Below are 26041 nucleotides of genomic sequence, written 5' to 3' on the forward strand. Positions count from 1 at the left end.
GACGAGCAAAAAACAGCTCCGGCTGCAATCACAGAAATCGTGAAAAGTGGAGAGAATGAGATGGAAAGATGGTGAAGGAAATAATTGAAGGACAAAAGCAGGGACGACGCTGGACTATAAAAAGAAGCAGAGTGGGGGACTGAATTGTTAGCCAGAGAGAGTGAGCTGTGTTCAGGCAAGGCTCACACTGTCAGCAGTGCAACACACAGACCAGGAGTCAGGAGCATTGAGTTTCATCCTCCACACACTGGTTCTTATTACATGACTAATGGTTCAGGGGGTCGTGTGTGTGTGTGTGTGTGTGCGCATGTTTGCAGGTTTGTGAACAAGACTGGGTGCGTGCATGTGTGTGTGTGTGTGTGTGTGTGTGTGTGTGTTTGTGTGTGTTTGTGCGTGTGTTTTTCTGCGTTTCAGACTGGGTTACAGGAAGCTTTATCCATATTTGTCACATGACCCTTCGCTGGATTAAAAGCAACATCCCTTTAATTTATTCAATTATGCTAATTATCTTTGTTTCACTGTGACCGTAAACGTCACATCCCTTACGCTGCTCCTTTCCGGCTGACGACTGGGAAAACGTCAGACGGGATCTGTTCCTCTTTTCACTCACACACACACACACACACACACACACACACACACACAAACACACATATACACACCCTTTATGTGCTTTAATTATGGTTCTGTTTTTCAATGCATCCCTCGAGCGCTCCCCCACTCGCTCGCCAAGCTGTCTGAACAAGACTAAAGCACCACTGGCTACGATTAGCCAGGCTGTCAGACATGAGCTCTATTTCAATGATAATTAGCCAGGTATGTTACTGCACCTTTTACCCAACTGGTGTCAGAGTAGGAAAATCAACGATTTATTACCTTTAAATAGTCCTGTCAGAATATGTTTCAAATGCACTTCTCACTTTTACTTGTTTCTATTCCTCCTTCCATTCATTAGTCCTTGGACTGAAGGCAGGGGGACGATGGATATATCTGACGACCATTCAAATCTGTGCCAGATTTTATCCAATGGATATTTGTGGCATAGATTGGAGGATATGTAGTTCCTACAGTTGTGAGAAATGCACCATTTCTGATTGAAAACTGTATATATACAATTATTTTTGGTATACATAAATATAATTATTTGTTTTTATGGTTAAACAAGCCAAAAAATCCTCGACCTTCCAGCGAAACAATGACCCCAAAAACACTTGGGAAATGAAAACCTGGAATAGTTCAAAACAAAACATTGGAATGTTCTGAAGTGGCCATCTAAAATCATTTTTAAAACGTGTTGAAGGTCTAAAGACAGTAGTTGGGAGGAACCCTTCAATTCTGGGAGAATTGGAGCACATTGTCAAGAAAAGTGTACTAGATTGCAGTTATTTTGGCCAAATGCTGTGCTACCAAATTATTGAATCTATGTTGTCAAGAATTACACCAATGCCAGATTTGAAAATATATTTTAGGTTCTGGATTAAAAACAAAAGTTCTGTATAATTAACAGTGAAAAGAATTGTGCGGACCAAAGTTAATTTGGAGTTATTCAAAGAAAGTGCAAAGGTGCCAATACTTTTCACCACAACTGTATGTATATATCGTTTGACACTAAGAAGCCTTAAATTGGCAGTGTCACCATGACTCCTCATAGACCAATAACCTTTTGAGAGAAATATACCGTAATACCTTACCTTTTAAACAGAACAAATTATTCATGAGGAGGCATTATACAACGTAAGACACTTTGAGACTCAGGCTTCGTTTCAAAATGCATACTTGCCTTCTTTGCTCTCCCAATTTTTTTTTTCAAATGTGCTCTTCTGAGAACATCCAAAAAAGAACATTGTCTTGTATGTGAGAATGCAGAGCGCTTAAAAATCGGAACACACCCCCAGACTGTGAGAGTTCCATAAATGCATTCCATCCACGATGCACTGGGGGAACCTCTGAATCCTAACAGAGCTGCATGTAAACCAAGGTTTGTTATGTTCTCATCTCTGTGCAAGATTCATTATATTTAGAGCTAGGAAGTATGAGTGATGTAGGTCAGGGACAGACTATATATACACCTCACATGTCAATCTGATGGCCGATGGAACAAGTTGTACAAAGAGAAAATGGATTCATAGGTTACACAATCATTTCTAATGACTTGGTTACATGATAGAGACCCGTGAGAGTGCAGGAAGCGATAGGGAGTTTTGTCCAAAATCGTTGCTTCTTCCCATAACAGTGGTGGACAAGTGGGCGGATTGGGCTCCTAGGGCGGGATTTGGACCGCAGGTTTGCAGGTTCAGCTCCTGGCCAATGTGTCTTTATGCCGTTTATCAAACCTAGGAGGTGAAATATAGGAAATGCTTTGGGGCAGCAGAGCAATTGCTTCAATGTGTGTACAGCACTGCACCATGTTCAAACGTTTTCTTTTCTTGTTTTGGCAAGCTTACTTTTTAGGGCCCCCAACTTCAGAGATCACATCCCTAATATACTAAGTTGGCGCTAGTTGAAATCAACTTCGGTGACTTGGTTCCCTATATACCAGTGTTTCCCAACCAGGGGTACTAGGACCCCTGGGGGTACTTGGCCTTTCCACAGGGGGTACTTGAAAACACTTATGACACTTTCAAAGCAAGTAGAAGTCTGTAATTTTTATCATAGGTACTCTTCAGCTGTGAGTGACAGAATCTAAAACAAAAACCCAGAATATCACATTGATTTTTAAGTAATTAATTTGCATTTTATTGCATGACATAAGTATTTGATACATCAGAAAAGCAGAACTTAATATTTGGTACAGAAACCTTTGTTTGCAATTACAGAGATAATACGTTTCCTGTAGTTCTTGACCAGGTTTGCACACGCTGCAGCAGGGATTTTGGCCCACTGCTCCATACAGACCTTCTCCAGATTCTTCAAGTTTCGGGGCTTTCGCTGGGCAATACAGACTTTCAGCTCCCTCCAAAGATTTTCTATTGGGTTCATGTCTGGAGACCTTGAGATGCTTCTTATGGAGCCACTCCTTAGTTGCCCTGGCTGTGTGTTTCGGGTCGTTGTCAAGCTGGAAGACCCAGCCACGACCCATCTTCAATGCTCTTACTGAGGCAAGATCTTGCGATACATGGCCCCATCCATCCTCCCCTCAATACGGTGCAGTCGTCCTGTTCACTTTGCAGAAAAGCATCCCCAAAGAATGATGTTTCCACCTCCATGCTTCACGGTTGGGATGGTGTTCTTGGGGTTGTACTCATCCTTCTTCTTCCTCCAAACACAGCGAGTGGAGTTTAGACCAAAAAGCTCTATTTTTGTCTCATCAGACCACATGACCTTCTCCCATTCCTCCTCTGGATCATACAGGTGGTCAATGGCAAACTTCAGACGGGCCTGGACATGTGCTGGCTTGAGCAGGGGGACCTTGCGTGCACTGCAGGATTTTAATCCATGACGGCATAGTGTGTTACTAGTGGTTTTCTTTGAGACTGTGGTCCCAGCTCTCTTCAGGTCATTGACCAGGTCCTGCCGTGTAGTTCTGGGATAATCCCTCACCTTCCTCATGATCATTGATGCCCCACGAGGTGAGATCTTCCATGGAGCCCCAGACCAAGGGAGATTGACCGTCATCCTGAACTTCTTCCATTTTCTAATAATTGCGCCAACAGTTGTTGCCTTCTCACCAAGCTGCTTGCCTATTGTCCTGTAGCTCATCCTAGCCTTGTCTGTGAGAGCCGGATTTCTTACTGGTTGGTAGGTGATCAAATACTTATGTCATGCAATAAAATGGAAATTAATTATTTAAAAATCATACAATGTGATTCTCATGGTTTTTGTTTTAGATTCCGTCTCTCACAGTTGAAGTGTACCTATGATAGAAATTACAGACCTCTACATGCTTTGTAAGTAGGAAAACCTGCAAAATCGGCAGTGTATCAAATACTTGTTCTCCCCACTGTATATGCCATATCGGTATTTAACACCATGTCCGTCTCACGTGTGCACAGTGAATGGGACATTTTTGTGTTATTGTTGTGTTTCTTTTCAATTGTCTTATAAAACGCTCAAAACCATCTAAACCTGTTTAGATTTACAGCATCTCATAAATTCAACTTGAGCTGGCTGTGTTTTGAAACATATTAAAATGATATCTTCATTGTTATCGTATAATTGTTTTATTATTATATGCTATTAAATAACGCTTTTTGTAATACTGGCCAGCTCTGGACTCCACACCTGCCTAGCTCCCTGTTTATACACGGGAAGGGAGAAACTTCAATGAAATGGAAGATGTCAGTATAATGTGGTAAACTACAGCAGCTGAAGTAAATTATCTCAGTTTGAAAGACCTCTATTGGGTTAAGCCTACTCTTTTGACTTGGCCAGGCTACAGTAACTGGTTGCATTGTGTACATGTTGGTGGATTTATTGCGGCAGATAGGAAATAGTAACACAAAGGGATTGGCAACAGATGTTGCTGCAAAACATGCACCCAGCTGGCGGTGGTTAGTTCAGTTCTTTTTTAAAGGACAACGCAATCAACCAGGAGATCTGTACAAAAGGTGTTTCTCTCAATCTAGAAAGCAAAGAGGAAAGAGATAGGCACCTGAATCCTTTGTGTTAATCAATCTGTTCTCTTTTCCTTCCTCTCTCTCGCCATCCATCTCTTTCTCTCTCTCTCTTTTTCTTTCTCTCTCTCTCTCTCTCTCTCCCACTCCTATACTTTGTGACAGGTGTAACTGGCTTGCTTCAAATTGACGAGGAAGGCGATCGGGAGATTGACTTTGCCTTGTGGGACATGACCGATGTTGAATCTGGGGTCTTTCAGGTATGGAATGACTGCCCCTTACTGAAAGCGATAGTTGATGTCAAACACCCCGGTTTATGAACACAGTCATTATGAAGCCGTGTTCTCCCGTGGTGGTTGCTGTGAAGCTGACCAAACCTACCAAGGCGCTGGTGTTACACATACAAAACATGATTAGATCCAGTAAGGCTTGGACATCCTTCTATCCTGTCCGTCCAGGTTGTGTCCGTGTACAACAGCACGCTGAAGGAGTTGGTTCCGGTTCCGGGCATGAAGGTCCAGTGGCCAGGGGGAGCCCCCCCACCAGACATCCCTGAGTGTGGCTTCAAGAATGACAAGCCCGCCTGCTTAACAAGTATGCAGTGAGAACCTCTGATTTATTTATCAACATGTATGTCATAAAATAATGATGTACATTATTCTGAGGCAAGGCTTACTAGTTCAGGACTTGCTTTCTTGTTTAGTTACTGATAGTTTTTTAATTACCTATTTACTTACTTGCCTACTTATTTACATAAATAATTGATTTCTTATTAACTTGTATATTTATAAACATTTCATAATAAGCTTCAAGCATGCCAGTTTGACCATGCCATTAATTATGTGGTCCAACTGGCATACATTTATATTTCAGGATAAACACAGGGAAACAAAACCCAAGGGGAAAATACATTGTGTTACTGGTCCTGATGAATGAGGCCTCTTACTCCAGACCTTGTTTGGTCTGTCAGGGAGAAATGCACACATAACCGAAATAATTGCACTAAAATCACCCATTGACCTCAATGCATGATTTGCATCACAAGTTTTCATTTTTCATTTAGGGTGTCATAATTGGATGGTTATGTTATCAGCAGAAACATTCAGAAATGTTATTTTGGAACCTCCACGGTAATGTCTGACAGTCTTGTTATCACAAATTGGGACATTTATTTTAGTTCATATTTGGCAGCTGCTTCACTAGTAAGATTAGAACACCAAGAGATTAGGTTTCCCCCGTGTCATGATTTAGGTGTTTTTCGGGATGTGAAATGAAGTGAATATTCATGGGATCTAGTAAAACATGTACAGTGGTACACCCACACTTCAGGACACTGCCAAAACACACAAGACAAAATGTGCAGACCAAATTCAGATTACCAAATCAAACCAACCAGCTGCTGTTTTAGCCACTGCTCCTTGGTTGACCTACCTTAAAAGAATGCACAAAGTCAAAGTATCTCTGAATACATATACTTGCTAAATCACTAAAATGGAAATGCAATAAGAATATCCATAAAACAACCCTCATTTTATTGGTAGGTTTATTTGAACAGTGATAGACAGAATAACAAAAAAAAAAGACGCATGTCAATTTAGTTTTTAATTGGTTTGCATTTTAATTAGTGAAATAAGTATTTGATCCCCTCTCAATCAGAAAGACTTCTGGCTCCCAGGTGTCTTTCATACAGGTAACGAGCTGAGATTAGGAGTGCTCCTAATCTCAGCTTGTTACCTGTATAAAAGACATCTGTCCACAGAAGCAATCAATCAATCAGATTCCAAACTCTCCACCATGGCCAACACCAAAGAGCTGTCCAAGGATGTCAGGGACAAGATTGTAGACCTACACAAGGCTTGAATGGGCTACAAGACCATTGCCAAGCAGCTTGGGGAGAAGGTGACAACAGTTTGTGCGATTATTCGCAAATGGAAGAAACACAAAATAACTGTCAATCTCCCTCGGTCTGGGGCTCCATGTGAGATCTTACGAGTTGCAATGATCATGAGAATGGTGAGGAATCAGCCCAGAACTACATGGAGGATCTTGTCAATGTTCTCAAGGCAGCTGGGACCATAGTCACCAAGAAAACATTTGGTAACACACTATGCCATGAAGGACTGAAATCCTGTAGCGCCCGCAAGATCCCCCTGCTCAAGAAAGCACATGTCTGACGTTTGCCAATGAACATCTGAATGATTAAGAGGAGAACTGGGTGAAAGTATTCTGGTCAGATGAGACCAAAATCGAGCTCTTTGGCATCAACTCAACTGGCCATGTTTGAAGGAGGAGGAATGCTGCCTATTAACCCAAGAACACCATCCCCACCGTCAAACAAGGAGGTGGAAACATTATGCTTTGGGGGTGTTTTTCTGCTAAGGGGACAGGACAACTTCACCGCATCAAAGAGACGATGGACGGGGCCATGTACCATCAAATCTTGGGTGAGAACCTCTTTCCCTCAGCCAGGGCATTGAAAATGGTTATTGGATGTGTATTCCAGAATGACACTGACCCAAAACACATGGCCAAGGCAACAAAGGAGTGGCTCAAGAAGAAGCACATTAAGGTCCTGGAATGGCCTAGCCAGTCTCCAGACTTTAATCCCATAGAAAATCTGTGGAGGGAGCTGAAGGTTTGAGTGCCAAATGTCAGCCTTGAAACCTTAATGACTTGGAGAAGATCTGCAAAGAGGAGTGGGACAAAAACCCTCCTGAGATGTGTACAAACCTGGTCGCCAACTACAAGAAACGTCTGACCTCTGTGATCACCAACAAGGATTTTGCCAAGTACTAAGTCATGTTTTGCAGAGAGGTTGAATACTTATTTCACTCATTAAAATGCAAATACATTTCAAAACATTTTGAAATGTGTTCTTCTGGATTTTTTTGTTGTTATTCTGTCTCTCACTGTTCAAATAAACCTATCATTAAAATTATAGATTGATAACTTTGTTAGAAGTGGGCAAACATACAAAATCAGCAGGGGATCAAAATTGTTTTTTCCCCTCACTGTACAAGGAAAAATAGAGCTTCCACACTCCATATGCTCCACCAAAGTATATTCATTAAAAATGTGCGGACAACGCTTTGATCCTATGGGATCTTCATGAGGTTGAAGACCGAAGACATGACGAAGCTCCCAGAGGATCAAAACGCTTCTCTGCATATTTTTAATGAAGAGCTCTGTTCTTCCTTTTTACATGCTAATGTTTACAGCCACAGGTGTTTTACAGTTTGGCCCTGGGTATAACTTCAGATATGTTCAGTAACATCCATTTTCCTTCACCTCCCAGGGACTGTCACGATGCACCAGATGGTGGCCATCGTGGTGTGCTTCATCTTCATCATCATCGTCACCGTCACTGTCTTCATCTACAGGTCAGTGGAACCTCCTTTTCTGACCACCCCCCTTCTAAGACACGGGTCAATGCTCATGGGTTCTAATGCCACCTCCCTACTCTCGGCCCCTCTTCCACCCATCCCTGCACTCTTTCCACTTCCTCCCCATGCTCTGCTCTCACGTGACGTTCTCTATTTTCTTCTCTTCACCCCATATCTCTGTCTCTTCTCTTCTGTCTTTAACCTCCTACGCTGTGGTGTTTTCTCTCTCTCGTTTGCCTCCCTGGTGTACGTTCGTACCCACCATACTCCTGTATATGGCATCACAGGGAAGTTAAAGTCAGGTCAAGAATGTACCAATAGGTCTCCCCTTGAGTTATGACTCGGCTTCAGATTCTGTTCATTTGGTGCCATGAAGAAGAAAACAAGGGACTACTTGGATTGGTTCAAAAAGGAAAATGTATTTCTATGTTTTCTTGCAAAGCATTATTTTTTTTGCTGTGTAGGCTATTGAACAGGACTCAGTAGTAACTCAGGGAAACACAGGGTTTGCCCTTTGACACTTTTATCTTAGTCCTGTAAAAAGGTCATTCACACATACAGATGAGGTCACTTTATACTGTGTCATGTCTTCAGATAAAATTGCTGAATTTTGATTTACAGTTAAGATGAAAGGCTTTCTCACTTTCTGAATTTAAAATGAACTTTTAAAAAAAATTGTCAAGGACGTTTAGTCAGGTTTGGTGAGAGTTTAGTTCACATTGATGGTGAAAAGTGAGCCAGTTCAGTGCCATAGTGTAGCCAATTATTGTGCTGCACTTAATTTGTATTTAATATAAACTACAGTATCCTGTATTTAACCATTTCCTGGTAGTTCATAATTTAATGTGTTTTTTCTGCAGTTATTAAAATTAGAAAGTTATCTTTCTGAAGACCATGTGATATGCAAGAAAATGAAATCAGCAATATATTCTTCACCACTCTTCACTTATTATAAATGCAGCAATGTGTACTACATTTTAATTGCTTATAAGTACAGCCAGATAGATTTATTTTTGTATTGTTAATGCTAATGAATGACTTAATACACTGTAAACCTCCTTGTGTTTCCTCATAGACTTAGAAAACATGCTGCACTTAAGATCCCTCAGTAGAATTACTTAAGTGATTTTGTAGTCATTACTCAAATTCAGTACTGTGACAGTTTAGTGGGAATAAATGTGAGTTATTTCAGCATGACACAGTTTACAAACTCCTCCAATATAACTTTGCAGTGTACCCATCTTTTTCAAATAAACTTCAGATTTATCACACATAATTGTATTTGATTGTGACAACGGATGTTGAATTTCTACATTTTTAGTTGTGTGGCCTTCACCAAGGTAGTTCCTAGGCTAATTCTATCATTATTATTTAACTGTTTTTAGCAATTAATTGCTTGACTCATATGGCATTATGTTTAATTTGCCCGAATACGGAGGCCTTCAACTCTTTGCCTGAATACAGTGGACTTAAACTCATTTAAGTCACATCAGGCCTGCAAGTAGGATTGCAAAATGTTGGTAGCATTCACCCCCCCCCCAAAAAAAACAAATCTGCTAGTTTTGCAGGCACCTAAGCCACATGAGGGAGTCGTTAGGACATGATGACATCAGGAAATCCCTGCTGCCACTGCCTCTCCGTTGCCAGGGTGATGCCGGTCTATTTACATGGCCAGTAGAGTTATCCATCCGCAGAGTTCTGGAAAATAAAGCAGAACTTTTCAACCCACTCTGCTGAATTGCACAGTGATATGTACAACCCTGTTTCCAAAAGAGTTGGGACGCTGCATAAAATGTGAATAAAAACAGAATGCAGTGATGTTCAGATCATGCATCCCTATATTTAATAGAAAATGGTTCAAAGACAACATATCAAATGTTGAAACTGAGAAATGATATTGTTTTTGGATGAATGCATGCCCATTTAGAATTTGATGCCAGCAACATATCAAAAAAGTTGAGACAGGGGCATTTTTACCACTGTGCTGTAAGCGTTTGGGAACTGAGGAGACAAATTGCTGTAGTTTTTAAAGTAAAATGTATTCCCATTCTTGCTTGATATAGGATTTCAGGTGCTCAACTGTCATACCTTTTGTTTCACAAGGCACCAAATATTTTCAATGGATGACAGGTCTGGACTGCAGACAGGCCAGTTTAGCACCCAGACTCTTACTACAGAACCGTGCTGTTGTAGACTAATACGTGCAGAACGAGGTTTGACATTGTCCTGCTGAAATAAGCAAGTCCTTCCCTGAAAAAGGCATTGTCTGGATGGCAGCATAAGTTGCTCCAAAACCTGTATATATTGTTCAGCATTAATGGTGCCTTCACAGATGTGCAAGTCCCTCATGCCATCTGCACTAATGCACCCCCATACAATCACGGATGCTGGCTTTTGAACTGTGCGCTGATAAGAAGCCAGATGGTCCTTCTCCTCTTTAGTCTGGAGGATACAGCGTCCATGATTCCCAAATATAATTTCAAATTACGATTTGTCAGACCACCGGACAGTTTTGCACTTCGCTTCAGTCCATCTTAAATGAGCTCGGGCCCAGAGAAGGCGGTGGCGTTTTTTGGTCTTTTTTATATATGGTTTCTTCTTTGTATGGTAGAGTTTTCACTTGCATTTGTGTATGTACCGACTTACTGTGTTCACAAACAATGGTTTTCAGAAGTGTTCCTGAGTCCATGCAGTGATGTTCACTACAGAATGCAGTGCTGCCTGATCATGGCCATCCAATATTGGTTTTCATCCTTTTCCATTGAATACAGAGATTTCCCTGGATTCTCTGAATCTTTTAATGATATTATGTACCTTAGATGATGTAACTTTTTGTAACTTTGTTGAGAAATTGTATTCTTAAATTGTTGCACTATTTTCCCTTGCAGTCTTTCACAGAGTGGTGAACTCCTCACCATCCTCACTTTTGACAGGCCCATCCTCTCTGGAAAGATCTTATAATACCCAATCATGTTACAGACCTGTTTCCAACTGACCTAATTAATTGTGTGAAATTCCACCTGGTTACTTTTTTAGTGTTACACAACTTTTCCAGTCTTTTGTTCAAAGTGGGCATATATTTTTTTATGTTGTCTTTGTAATATTTTCGGTTGATTGTAGGGATTAAATGATTTGTACATCATTGCATTCTGGTTTTATTTACATTTTACGCAGCGTCTCAAATTTTTGGGAAATTGAGTTTTAGTATCTATTGTAATCTAGCCAATAGATTTTTCGCGTTTTCGATAATTTGAATATTTACATGTTCATAGGTAATAAAAAAGCATAACTGTGATTTTGATTACCGTTGATTAAAGTTGCTTTTACTTTTTCTTATCTTATTTCATTACATTAAAGCATGATTCTATGTGTCTAATCAACTTTACACAAACAGCAATGTAGGTGATGGAACACCCTGTTAATCACAAATGAAGAGTTAAGACTTCAAGCAGTAGAGTTTGTATCGCCAACCACAGATAGTGGTCTGTATCCATACTCAATGAAAGACTCCAATCCCTGATGCCAATGCTGGTTTGCACAAATGTATGTGAAATGTGTGTAAACACAGTAGTTTGTGGGCGGGGGATAGAGGTACAGCTCAGATGTTGGACAGATGATTGGCTGCGTGGGTTCTTCTGCATTCCTACACAGTGTACAGTCACTTCAAAACAATCTATCCCTTCCCTTAAACTCTCCATCTTCTGTTCTCCTCTCAACTCTCCAACTCTCTTCCCCTCTCAATCTCTCTTTACCTGTCTCTCTTTCCCTGTTGCCCTTGCGCGCTTCCTGATGGCCTTCCAACTTCTTTCACCACCCATATCCACCCTCTTCAATTCTTTCTCTGTCACCTCTCTCTCCAACCAACCTCCTCTTCGTCACTCTTTGGGTCGCCCCTTCTCTCACCCTCCTCCTTTCTTTCTCTCTCTTTTTGCCCGCCCTCCCCGCTGTCCCCAACTCTCTCTCCCTCAGGAAGCTGAAGCTGGAAAACGAGTTGGCCGCTCAGCTCTGGCGGGTGCTGTGGGAGGACGTGCAGATGAGCAACATGGAGAAAGTGCTGCGTAGGACCTGCAGCCGACTAACCATGTCTATGGTACTGTATAGGGAACCGCAGCTCCACGCGGTACAGGCCTACGGTCGTTTCGGAAGGTGTTCCGGTGAAGAACAACGCCCTAGAGCCACACCCAGTAGCCAATAATGACCAAGCAGCAAGACATTTTTAGAAATGTGTGCAATTCAATGAAAATGTACAACTAAATACAAATATCCCTTAAACGTTCGACTTGCCCAGGAGCACCGTGTGCTCTGTCGTTTTAAAACAAACGAAGTTTGAAGCCATCTCCTTACATGTGTTTAATCGATCATATGTTCAGTCTGTAACAAAATGTGTGGAGAAGGCGAATTGTTCACGAAAACTTACCAAAGCCGCTTTACATTTATGTGGAGAGATTTAACATACTGCGCATCTACACACAAACACACCTACATAACTAAGTAGAGAAGCACTGAGGCCAAACAGACACTGAACTACTTTTATTCCCTGCGGTCCACAGAGAGGATCCAACTACGGTTCCCTGCTGACCATGGAGGGAAACTTCCAGATCTACGCCAAAACCGGCTACTACAAGGTCTGCGCTTTGTGCTGGTGCTCGTTCCCGTACACTGATAACATGAAGCATTTCTAGGATACATGCCAGCGATAAGTGTTTCTCCCTGAGTTCTGGTAGCATTCACCCAGGCTTGTGCGTTGTTTCCATCAGTGGATTACACAGCTCTTTGAAATAACCCCTGTACATACTCATCTATAATATGATTGATGCGTTTATGTGTCCTTCTCTCCAGGGAAACATTGCAGCCATTAAATATGTCACCAACAAGAAGCGCATTGAACTCACCAGGAAGGTGCTCTTTGAGCTCAAACATGTGTGTACTTTATTCCAGTTGACGTGTACGATAAACAAGTTGCTTAAGCAACAATGACCTCAGATTTCTTCATTGCAGTGTTCTAGGTCTAGACTTGGCTCAAGTGTTAATGCTTAACAGAGGATATAGGTGATTAATTATGTAAGCTGTTTTTAGCGTGTTGAAATTGATGTTGGTCTTCTTGGCTCCAGATGCGCGATGTTCAGAACGAGCACCTGACCCGCTTCATCGGAGCCTGTATCGATCCTCCCAACATCTGCATAATCTCAGAGTACTGCCCCCGGGGCAGTCTGCAGGTACCGGATCTCATTGAAAATGGATTGGATTCTATTCTATACTTTATAACCTCAGGTCATAAACTCGCCCTATTGGTGTTTTGTTATGAGTCTTGAGATTGTTGGTTTACCCTCCAGACATATAGTGTGTTTAAAGGAAACGTAAAAATAAATAAATCCATAACGCTTTATTTTCTGCATTACTTTCAGCAGTTCTGTTTAGCAATTAACTGTAATCAACACATTTTAAACTCGGCTATTTTTTTTAAAAAGCGGAGTTGATTTTAGGTTGGGAGTGTTTCTACCTGGTTCTGTTGGGTCTCAAGCCAAACCAGTTAAGAATCTATGCTTAAGGCCAGATGTGTTGATCGTCAATGGCCTGTCAGAATGGAATATACGGTGTCATGGATACTAGGATGTTAGCATTGGACCTCGTGGTGTAAATAAATACTACAGTTTCAGTGAGCCCTGAAACATGGTCATGTTTATGTTCATATGCTGTGCAGGATCTTATGGAGAGCGAAAGCATCACCTTGGACTGGATGTTCAGATACTCTCTCATCAACGACATTGTTAAGGTACATCTCCAGTTCTTCATCCTTCGAGTGGAAACAGGATAGAACACTACAGAAGGAAAGTAAGGGTATGGGTTTGTGACCAGGAACCAAATAATACAAATGTTCCGAAGGCCCCAGACCGCTAAACAATATCTGGACACTATGATTTGGGACTTGGGGAAAACTCATTTTGTAAATTGAAAATATTGTAGGCCAAGAACTGTCCCACTCACACTTTATTATCTGCTTTCCTGCTAGAGTTCTGCGCTCTTCTTTTCAGAGATGAAAGGCTTATCAGGGGAAATTATGACTGAATGGAAGCTAATAAGAGAGCACACATGTTTTTGACTTGTCATACATACAATGCTCATGAAATGTGAGCGATTTGGCTAAAAGCACGGGTGACTGTTCAAATCCCTCTGCATGTAAACACTTCATGCAGGGTTGCCAATTAGTTGGCTATCTTGTGAATCCTCCACCATCTTTGATCTAGGGGATGGCGTTCCTTCACAACAGCGTCATCGTCTCCCACGGTAACCTGAAATCATCAAACTGCGTGGTGGACAGTCGCTTTGTCCTGAAGATCACCGACTACGGGCTGGCCAGCTTCCGAGAAAAGTCACCTTTTGAGGACACACACTCCTACTATGCCCGTGAGTTGCCGTGACCTCCAGAAACCAGCACACACATTAGACATGTTACTCTTAGGTTCTTTCTGAGAAAGATATTTTGGCTGGAAAGAACATAACATAGTACACTTAGGTGGGGTCCATAATTATAGAATTAATAGAACGACCAGTGTCTGCAGAGTTCCTATTGGAACTGAGACGTGGCACTTATTTTATTAGGGACGAGGACAGAGATAAAGTATGGTATGTGTCTGATTGCACATCACTCACGGACCAGGCGGGGCAGCGGACAACTCTTAGGCCCAGTCAGAACCGTCACAGAACGGAAACACGCGTCTTTTAGTAGATGTCTACTCGTGTTTTTGTTCCTCGGCTACTCCGTGACAAGCAGGATAAAAACACCTATGTTTTGTACATTACCTTAAAAAAAAAAATGAATTCAGCAAAGGGCCTCGGCGGTGCCATGTTCCGTTGCGTCATCCATCATATCCAAGGTAACCCTATACATAATATGTCTCTTCCTTTCATGTTGTGTTAAATCATTTACACCACTTCCCCCATCCCCATTTTCCTTCCTGTTTCTTTGTTTCTCCATGTCCCTCCCTCCCTCTGCAGGGAAGTTGTGGGCAGCTCCAGAGCTGTTAAGGACAGATTGTCCCCCGGCCTGTGGCACGCAGAAAGGGGACATCTACAGCTTTGGCATTATTCTGCAAGAGTTGGCTCTGCTGAAAGGGGTCTTCTACATCGAGGGGGAAACCCACAGCCCCAAAGGTTGGTGTGTGTGTTCCGAGTCAGTGTGTATTGGTCTTACTATTGGTAAATTATTGGTCCTTACTAGTCTTTTGGACCAGTCCCCACTAGGTTTCCAGCTTTGGGGGTTAGGTTTAAGGTCAAACTTATGATTAGGATTAGATGCTAGGCCTGGTTAAGTTTAAGCATAAATGTTAGATTGTTGAGGTTAGGTTAAGGTTAGAGATCGGATTAAGGTCATGTTCAGGTTTAAGGGATAGAGAACACAGAGCTGGTTTTCTGGGACCAACAAGGACAGAAAAACAAATATTTGTTTGTGACTAGTATATCTGCTATTCCTTCCTAGTCTGTACCATTCACTTAGATCTGAAAGGACTTGGCTGGCTTAGGGAACGTTTACATTTGAATGCATTGACATAGCGGTGCAAAGAAACACCGAAAATAAAAAGGCGTAGAGACTGCACCTTCTATACTATTTATTTTGGGGAATGACAAACATTTCGATGCACAATATTCAGTTTTTTTTATTAAATATGTAACCAGGTTAGTCCTGTTGAGATACATTTTTCTGTGTAGAAAGTGAATCCTTTTAAAAGGACAGGCGTCTTTGAAATGGAAAATGTGTGAGACCTTTTCTTAACAGATTTTATATTTTTTATTTCTCTTCTCTTGGAAACATGGCTCTGAATCCAATTACATTCTTAAAACAACGGAAACAAATGTAAAACGAATTCATATGAAAATGGGTCTCAGCTCTGTCTGGCACTTTTTTGGATCATGGGTGCCCATGCAGGATCTTGGACAAGACTGGACACAGGCCTTTTAATTACTAGAACACTAACAATGTGCCGGCATAGCAGTTGTCATGACAGCAACTTCCACATACATACTTTACTTTTCTAACGGCTCACTATACTAAATCGTTGGCTACTTTTTTCCCTCTTTTCTTCTTTCTGTGTTGATGTCTCTTTCTCTCTCTCCGTCCACACCCCCCCTTTCTCTGCACCCAATGTTTTTTAAACAGTTGTCTTTTCATCTTTCCTATTTACATTCCAGCCCTGTCAGTACTGGGTCTGTGACATCTTGTTGCTGCTCACTCTTCGTAGCGGTGCCATATTTCTTTCAGCACACATGCAGACACACAAACACACACACACACCTCCTTGTTTGTTCTTCTAAACTTGTGGGGATTGTTAACACAGAAATGCATGTTTTATATCCGTTAACCTCAATAACCTTAAGTGTATGCCAAAACCTAACCCATGATGGCCAGTTTTAGGTTTTATACTAAATCTAAACTCTACACCTTCACATTTTTCCTTGTGGGGAACAGCCAAAGAACCTTGTAGGGTTTTAGTTGTTAACACATGCACACATAGCCCTGGGTGTCACGCGCACAAACACTACACACTCGCACAGAGACAATAAGTACACCTACTTATACATTCCAAATGGCATCCATCCACCTTACTGTCCAGGGAAACATATGGTCAGTTTCCAAGATAAGACAAGATGCTCAAAACTCCCTGACATTGTATCATTTACCTCAGGGGGGTCAGGACAGCCCAGGGGTCACAAAGGTCTGGCTCCCTGGAGACTGTCTCTTATGCAAGCTCGCTGAAATACCATTCGCCTTCAACCCTGTGGAGAGTATGTGTGAGAGGGACCAGAGCCATAAGTTGGCAACGATAAGTAGGATGAAAAGAAAACAAATGATTTGAGGAGTGGAAATGTTACTGGTTTGGAGATTTAAATAACACTAGAAGACATATGTTAGGGAACAATGTGTGATAGTCCCACCTAGCTCTAAAAGTCAATGCACTTAACATCCTCTCCTTCAAATGTATTGCCTTCCCTGTCACTCATCATCCATATTCTGGTGTAGCAGGATGAAACTGCGTTCGTACTGCACCCTTGTTGGGAACAGAAACAAAGCCATAGAAAGGGAGTGACAGATAGAGAAGTGAGAAGGGTTTGAGTCGTTAAAGTATCTGGATGACAGAAGAGAGTGTGATTCTGTTCCAGAGAAACAAGAGGTGTCAGTGATTTAGGACAAGGGATAGAAAATCCCTTTTATTGCGACAGTTAAATGAAACAGAAAGGTTAAACTGTAACTGTAACCATGGGACAATTCTACTCTGTAGTGTTCTTGTTGCTATAAAGAAAAGGTGCTTGCCTGTCCAAGGACTGTGTAGCTTCCCTAAATGAAGCTCATTTCAGCTTTATTTCTCTCTCTTCCAGACCCTCTTTCCACCCCACCCCCCCATTGATGTGTCTTAATACAGTACACTGATAGAAGATAAGTGGGAAAAAACAAACAATTCAGTCTCTTTTCTTTTCTTTTTTTGCCAAATCCGTTACATTAAATGGGATTATGGCCCTGCTTCATCGTAGCCACTCCCAGCAGACTTGGCCTTTTGCACGTCCTTCCAATGGACCCCCTGGCCTAACCCGAACCCCAGTCCATCTAACCACTCTGTGCATTGCACTCAGTGAAGCAGCTATCAGCAAGTCAATGCTAAGGAAAAGTGCAGCCTTAGTGCAACGCCGTGGGCAAGTTTTAATTAGGAATTAACTTAAGACAGCCTTTAAAAAAAGTCTAGAGTTTCCGAGGGTTTTTGGAAGATAGGCAAGTTCCATTGTCTAGGCGCCAGGAAAGAGAAGCGCTATGACTATAGCCCGGTAACTCTACCAACCCGTTTCCCTCCCTCCCCAACGCCGGCAGAGATCGTAGAGCGTGTGGCGCTGGGCCAGTGGCCCTACCTGCGGCCCTCCCTCTGTCCCCAGAGTCACAGTGAGGAGCTGGGCCAACTCATGCAGCGCTGCTGGAGCGAGGACGTCAACGAGAGGCCCGAGTTCCACCACATCAAGCTGCTGCTGCGCAAGCACAACAGGTAGCGGACGTCCAGATGCGGCTTGAACCGCCATTGACAAGCACTTCGTATGGTGCCTGAACTATGGACACGCCTGTCCACGTACTTTAGAGATCTTCATGCTTTTAAAATAACCCTCAATGCGCAAATTCATCTGTATGTTAATAATGCATTATTACACCTTTTATAATTACTTTACGTACTAAAGCTCCAGCAGGTTGTAGGTGCTCTGACAACTGTCGGAAAAACCTCCATTTGACATCTTTTCTGCGCCCTCCACGCGCTTCCCCATGTCTTTCTCTTGGTCCGACCGTCCGCAGAGGTTATGGCTCCAACATACTGGACAACCTGCTGTCCCGTATGGAGCAGTATGCCAACAACCTGGAGGAGCTGGTGGAGGAGAGGACGCAGGCCTACCATGAGGAAAAGCGAAAGGCAGAGTCCCTGCTCTACCAGATACTGCCACAGTGAGTATAGGAGGGCCGCGGTGGAAACATTTGGTTCAGTTTCCTCTTTTGCGTTAACCTCGCTGATTTCTCATGCAGTGTATTCACGTTGCCGTGTCTAATTAATCAAATGAAAAAGACCAAACACCACACACACACACAAAAACACGCTCCCGCGTTAATGCTCATCAGACGCTTAACTGCAGAGGAGTAGTGAATCCAAGATTGATTTGGTTGATTGGACTGTTTCATACACTGACTCCCACACACACAACCTAATCACAGTGATTAACTGTGTGTATGTGTGTGTGTGTCTGTTATGCAGCTCCGTAGCAGATCAGCTGAAGAGAGGGGAGACGGTGCAGGCTGAGGCTTTCGATTCAGTCACCATCTACTTCAGTGACATCGTGGGCTTCACCGCCATATCAGCCGAGAGCACGCCCATGCAGGTTAGTCCGGGGATCAACCTCGCTAACATCACTTCGCCGATACGGTCTGCTACCGACATCCAAAGGCTTTAGCCGGGCTGACATGAATGACAAGTGGTGTGAATCAAATGAATACATTGGAAATTCGATCATTTAAGCCTCGTCTCTCCGGGCAAACAAATGAACTGTTACTCTGCTTAAAGGAAACATTCGTTAGGCGCTGGCATATAATCTGCATGTCTTCCTCCAGGTTGTGACCCTACTTAATGACCTCTACACCTGTTTTGATGCCATCATCGACAACTTTGATGTTTACAAGGTAGAGTCTGAACTGTTTACTGTGACTCATACATGGTTACATAGTGAGCTGGCTTCTGTTTCAGTACAATGAATCCAGCGCCTTCTATCTCTCATTTCATCACAGACTCCTGTTTTCGTTGATTACTGCCCACACCTGTTCTCCCTCATCACGGACCCTATTCAGTGTCCCCAAATTATCTTGTCGGTATTTGTATTGGTTTTACCAGATGGCGTTCCTCTGTCCTGTTCTGTTTTAATTTGTTCACTATCTTTCCCAGTTCTTTTGTTCTGGTTTTCTGTTAATATTCTTGTCAGTTTGATTTCCTTATTACATTTCATGTTCTCCCAGTGTCCTGCTTCCATGCGTCAACATTACAGTTATCACCAGGCACTAATGGTTGAACGATGAAGGAAAGCGTTGTTGCCGTCTCAGATTATCCCACTCTGATAAGAAAACTGTTGACTGCCACGTGATCATGCTTAAAGGAATGCTAAATCAGCCGCCCAGCATTCCTTCCAATCTGTACGGTTATTAGAGCAAACTATTACCTCCAAAAAGATAGCTATATTTGAGACAATGATGAACAGGAAATAATAGATTTTGTATCTTGAACTTACTTTGTTGACTAAAGTGAAATATTTGACAACACTTAATTACAACAAAAAAATTATGTAAGTGATATTTATCATTATAAGTGTCACTATCATAAGATACTTTTGGGAAAACAACTGGAATTTACAGTCATTATATTTAGCATGTGGTCCTATTCAACAGAGTCACCGAACTAGAACTTTTTTGAGTTACTTATCTATAGGTTTCTATCCATCCCATAACCTCGTCATTGAAAACCACATTTTATCTTTTTTATGGATTGTTGACTGCTCTTTGATTGGAATCCGTTTCGCAACCGCCACGGGCTCATGAAGTTACACTCTCTTGGGGGGGAAATCCTCATGAAGTTACACTCTCTTGGGGGGGAAATCCTCATGAAGTTACACTCTCTTGGGGGGAAATCCTCATGAAGTTACACTCTCTTGGGGGGAAATCCTCATAGCGAATTACACTCGGTGCAACGGAATGCAGCAATTCAAATGAATATTTACCTGCTTCACCCAACACTGGCCAGAGTGAACAACCCTGGCGACAGCATGATCATGTCCCTCACTCCCTCAGGTGGAGACGATTGGCGATGCGTACATGGTGGTGTCCGGGCTGCCGGTGAGGAATGGCAAGCAGCACGGCCGAGAGATCGCCCGTATGTCCCTGGCCCTTCTGGAGGCCGTCCACTCCTTCAGGATCCGCCACCGACCCGACCAGCAGCTCCGTCTGCGCAGCGGCATCCACAGTGGTGAGTGGGAGGATTGTACGGTTCAAACGCCATTCGTTTTCCCCTTAAAATGCAATCTATTAACTTGGTCTAAGTGGCCTCTTGCTGGTTTCGTTTGCGTTATGTGCTCGTTATCCCCAGGACCCGTTTGCGCCGGTGTTGTAGGACTGAAGATGCCTCGCTTCTGCCTGTTCGGCGACACCGTGAACACGGCCTCTCGCATGGAGTCCAACGGCGAGGGTGAGAACGCGCACGCGCACCCCGCCACGCCAACAGGCCGTGTACGCCCTGTGGTAAAACCAAATGCCTTTCTGTTACGCGCTACTGATGTTGTGTTGTTACCCATCAGCCCTGAAGATCCACGTGTCGGAGGCCACGCGCCTGGTGCTGGAGGACTTCAACTGCTTCCAGCTGGAGCTGAGGGGAGACGTGGAGATGAAAGGCAAAGGGAGAATGAGGACCTACTGGCTACTGGGGGAGAGCACCAACGACACAGCTTAATACAGGCCGCGAGAGAGAGTTATGCTTGGACTGTAGAGTATGAGGAAGGAAAGGAAGGGAGGACTGGGTTGTAGGAAACAGACTGACATACTCCGGGGAACTCCTTACGGAATGATGCATTCGCTCAGTCTCACTGCTTTTCATGACAATGCACTGGAACTACCAGATGAAAGAGCTCTCTTCAGATTCACCTTGGGGTGGGGGTGGGGGGGTAAAAGGTCAGCGTTCAGCGGACAACGGTGGGCATTCACAACCGAACGGACAATATCAAAGCCATACCGGCGATTGGTGTGGCGTTGGCGAACTTCGTAATGCACCCAGTGCTCCAGAGTTCTATCGCTTTCGTAAACAACCATTTTGAGACAATCTCTTGTTAGCCCCGTTGTTTGTGCTAACGGGAGTAGTCCGGTGTGTTTTTCTGTGGTTCTTTTACTTTGTGACTGATCCAGCGTGTAGAGGCCTTCAGTGTTGTGCGAACCCTTTGCTGTTGTTGTTCTCTTTGTCACACCACAGCCTGCAGTATTATGGAGATTAAAGATCTCAACAGCAGTCAAACATTAACCGGGTAAAAGCCAGTGTTCCGTAGGGACACCATTCCGTCAAGCATGTCCTGTTAGACTCTGCCCCTAACAAGATGTAGCGTGGGTTATCGTCATGCCAATGTACACTATCTAACCGACGGAGGCAGAATGCAGAGTCCTCTGGGTACTACGTTCTTTTTCATACAATTCTCGCAGTAGGCCTCAGATTCTTTAATCTGCCCACGCTAAACTGCAATGACCATTACAAAAGGACCTTAAAGTGTGTCTGTAAAATGGAAGCTTTGTGGTTGAACATTTTACTAACCACTGACAGATGATTCACAAAGCAGGTAGCCCTCAGACATAAACAGTTCCTAAATGTTTCAACGAATGTTAACGTTTGTTGAAGTTTAATTGTGCTTTTTTTTTTTATATTTGTTTTACTTATATTTCACACTCAAGGGTACAAATAACGAGTCTAGATCTTCAATCGCCTTACTATTACCAAATAGTCATGAGACTCACCTAAGGTTTGCAAATCCCTTACAACAAACCTCATTGTTTTGTTGTTTGGTGTGTTTGAGTGGTGTTCTCTTTCTAAGAGATACAGCAACACCACCTAGTGACAGCTCAGAGGGGATATGGCGTACTAACAAGCCCTATGGGCCGAGTGAATGTGCTCTCTAATTACGTTTCCGGAAACATTTAACGTATCATCAGTAGAATGTACCTTTTCGAACTATTTTGATCTGTTTATTTTCAACGAGAGAATCACCAACATAGATGCCGTATTAGATTTTTATTGCAGGAAATGCAAACGTTGAGGGTTGTAGGTGTAAAAAGCTTCTACATTTAGATTGTTTCCCCTTAAACTGTGACTTGATTTACCCTAATCACATATGTATCTACCCCTACAAAAATGTCCAGTAATTATAATTCACGTAACAATTCACATTCCCATTTGCTGCAGGATTACTTTGGGCTGTGTGAAACTGCTGAAATTAAGATATAACATCTGTATACATTAAAAGTACATTTAATAGTACATTAAATATATATTTTTGGATGCATTTTAGGATACATGTGATATACAAAACAAATTGGCCAATCATTAATTTGTTTTAATGGATTTTGAAATGGATTTCAATGTGTGACATACTGTAGTTTTGGAAATGTATTTGGAACACATACTTTCATTAAAACATGTATTATGATTTTTCACATATTTTTTGTTATGAAGGGAAACAACATTGATCAGCAGTAACCTAATGTCAGGTTTGATCTCGCAACCCAGCAAGCAAAACGAGTGCAATGACGTAAGTACAGTATAATCTATTTTATCACATCATGATCAGGGTGTAAAACAGTTGTGTGTAACTTTATAAAGAAATCTGAATGTATTTTTAGCAACCATATATAGTGCATCTGTCTGTTTTAATCTGACAAGATGACCATAATTGCATATTTTGGTTTTTTTCTTGTCAGCATTAAATATGTCTTAACCTAACTGTAACAATTTCTGGTTGCTGGTAATGTGGTTAAATGATTGATGTTTTCCTAACCAGAATACCAATTCATAACCAAATTACAACATGAAGATCATTTTAAGGCCGGTCTGACTGCATACAGTAATTGCCCTCTGAATGTGCTGCCATGGCTTCTTTAAATGTGTCTCTGATACAGTAAAATGTATTGTGTTGTTTTAGTTGCCTTGTCTGTATTTGAGAACAGTGGAATGGGTTTTGAATTATGTTAATATGTATTGTTGTGTTTTAAAATACAAAATGTTGGGGAGAGGAAAACCTTTGTTATATAGCCTGTCTTTTGTTTTCTGGCCAGTTGAATGTGTTTATAAAACCAGTAAAGAATCCCAAACTTTTTGTGAGTAAATGTGTTGTTCTTGATGTTGGCTCAACATTTATTTACATTATATGTTGGGTTACAAGTATTTTTGTAGACATTCCACTCTAGTAGGACAGTCTATACAAACAGTTCTGTTTTGTATCAGTGGAGCACAACAACCAACTTCTGGAAATCTTAGTGGTCTAATCTACTGATTTATGATTTCTCTCTATTGCTTGGAAATAGTTCAGATATTAAAAGTATCATATTTGCACACTTCAGGACAAAACAAATAACACAAGTACAAACAACAATGTAAAAAAAATGATTTGTGTAGTGCTTCAACAAGCGTAAATCTTCAGAATGCTTTTAAAAGATGCTGAAAGGGCAAACAATTCCAGCAGTTTTAACAAGGAAAGGAGAAAGGAAGAGGAACTGAAGTGAATGAGAACCTTTCCCCCACTTGTAGGTCATGTGAAAGGTCAGAGTTTGTCCGTTTAGGTCAGTCAATTGTTCATGTTCGGAGGGAGGGGTAAAACATGACCATTGCCGACATACCTACAAATTGGACACTGACTCACAGAAAAAAAACATCTTTAGAGGAATGTTTCAGGAACTGCTGCAGTCTTGGAACTGGCTGACTGAAATAGAGTTGTTGTTGAATGTTGTCACTGTCTGCACTGACCAGCCGAGAATTTTGACTTAGTGACAACAGACTTTGTTTGCCAAAAAGCAAATTCTCAATGGATAATCTCAGCAGCATTATCGTCACTAAACTAGGCAGTTCAAGTGTTGCCAATCTTTCAGGACTGACAGAACGAAGTCCAAGCTAGGACAACGTGCCAAACCGTAAAGGCTGTTTCATTTCTGGATTTGAGGTTGTTAAAAAACATCAATCTTGGATGCAACCAGGTCCTGGTATGAGGGTTTGCAGAATGTAGTGACTTGAATGTGCCTGTAAATAACGTTTCTTAAATCTATTATAGCAGAAGAATTGCAACTGAAGTTATAAAATAATTTAAAAAAAATAATTAGATTTATTTCAGAATCAAACAGGGGTGTCTTGGGGTACGTGCATCACTGCAGTTGAAGAGGCATGGTTGAGTGGGCAGTACTCCTGACACAAACCAAGGCATACGTTCAAAACACATTTCCACCATTTTCCCAATGATCTTCCTCTTACTCTCCCCCATTCTACATTTACACTTTTTGGTCTAATGAGGCATCGAAGGATCTCTCACCAAAAAAAACAATGCGTAACCATTCTTAAACATTTGAAACTAGATGGTACACCAACTGCACTAAACCAAACCACAGGAGCCCCCCCGATTGGTTCAATGATGTAGGTCACTGCCTTGCAGTAAGGCTCCTTCACTGCGGCTAGGTGTTCAAATCCTGGTACCAGCCTACCTAGAGGGCCCAGAGCCTTCAGAGACACCCGTGGAGGGGTAGATGTTGGATAGGGCTGCTGGGTCTTGTTACACTCTAGAAAGTCCTTATGGTAGGTCGGTAGCCTGTCTGACTCTTACTGGTTGCTGGCTGGGGAATACATCCTCCTCCAGCCTGGGTGTGCTGGTGAAAACCTTTTTGTAAAGCAAGCAGTGCGATAAGGTGCAGGTGAGATGTTTCTGACGTGCTGTAGCACTCTTAAAACTACAGTACCAGTCGAAAGTTTGGAGACGTCTACTCATTCAAGGGTATTTCTTTAGTTGTACTTTTTTTCACATTGTAGAATAATTGTTGACATCAAAACTAGAAAATAAATAGAATCATGTAGCAACACATTTTTTTTTACAGATTTTATATTGTCGATTCTTCAAAGTAGACACCCTTTACCTTGATGACTGAGATTCTTGCGAAACCTTTATGTCAAAATGTTATCCAGATGGCCTCTGTTAAAGATATAGGTAATCCCTCTCCTCTAACCTGTCAATTCTGGATTAGCCTGATACCTTCATATCAAGACACTTGACCCAGACACATTAATTTGCAAACCCCAGTTGGCTTACCTTAACATTTGTCTAACAACTTGGACCACCCTCAACAGGTATTTCACCAACTTTCAGTGTAAAGACAGCTGTTCTTGATCCAATCTTTAAATTTCCTTAAAGAAGCCAACCTCATTCAAGCAAGTTAAAAGCAGATCTCAAGGAAGCAACAGAGATCAGTGAGACATCATACCCAGGTGCAGAAGTGGAAAGTACTGGCTGTGCTCACTAGGTGAGGAAAGGTTTTAATTAAGACCTAAATGACCAGGTGAAGAAAGTTATTTTAGGTCATAATTAGTTAATTCCCTCATCTGGTAAACACAGTCAAGTACTAGCCAAGTACTAATACTTTTAACATCTGAGAGTATAGATTCTCTTCTTGCCTTCAACAACTTGAAAACCGTCTTCAAATTCGCAGTGGATGAGAACGGTACTGAATGTTTGGAACTTCTGCTTAAGTGGGCATTTTTTTGTGGCTCCTGTGGATTTAGTTTTGCACTATGTTAATGTTTTATGCATTTGCATTGGCAAATCAGCCTAGCTTTAGCAACCGTTCCATCCTCATAAAACGACGTGTTGAGTACAGGTCTCGGTCTCCCTAAAAACACGGCATTTCACCTGAGGGCGGAGTCTTACAACTGACGTCACATCAAGGCCGCAGTTATTATTTCCGGTAAATACTGCACATAAATGAATAATGTCAACCTTATCAATCTTATGTAATATATGCCACTTTTGACAATGTTA

At 42.0% G+C, this 26041-nt stretch overlaps 1 protein-coding gene across 6 annotated transcripts in view; it reads left to right on the forward strand.

Annotated features, from left to right (window-relative positions):
- The window catches only part of npr1a (natriuretic peptide receptor 1a), a 59845-nt gene extending 36502 nt beyond the window's left edge, over positions 1–23343 (forward strand). For all 6 annotated transcript variants that reach the window (XM_010873680.4, XM_010873681.5, XM_010873682.5 and 3 more), the window contains 17 exons: positions 4719–4813; positions 5012–5147; positions 7849–7933; positions 11906–12026; positions 12487–12561; positions 12776–12856; positions 13048–13152; positions 13638–13709; positions 14182–14341; positions 14933–15088; positions 17793–17961; positions 18261–18407; positions 18712–18835; positions 19065–19133; positions 20289–20463; positions 20584–20682; positions 20792–23343. In XM_010873680.4, coding sequence (XP_010871982.2) covers positions 4719–4813; positions 5012–5147; positions 7849–7933; positions 11906–12026; positions 12487–12561; positions 12776–12856; positions 13048–13152; positions 13638–13709; positions 14182–14341; positions 14933–15088; positions 17793–17961; positions 18261–18407; positions 18712–18835; positions 19065–19133; positions 20289–20463; positions 20584–20682; positions 20792–20943 — 2021 coding nt within the window. In that variant the 3' untranslated portion in view covers positions 20944–23343. The remainder of the gene's footprint in view (positions 1–4718; positions 4814–5011; positions 5148–7848; positions 7934–11905; positions 12027–12486; positions 12562–12775; positions 12857–13047; positions 13153–13637; positions 13710–14181; positions 14342–14932; positions 15089–17792; positions 17962–18260; positions 18408–18711; positions 18836–19064; positions 19134–20288; positions 20464–20583; positions 20683–20791) is intronic.
- Positions 23344–26041: the final 2698 nt, after the last annotated feature.

Source organism: Esox lucius, chromosome 10 (genome assembly GCF_011004845.1).
Source record: "Esox lucius isolate fEsoLuc1 chromosome 10, fEsoLuc1.pri, whole genome shotgun sequence".
Lineage (NCBI taxonomy): Eukaryota > Metazoa > Chordata > Actinopteri > Esociformes > Esocidae > Esox > Esox lucius.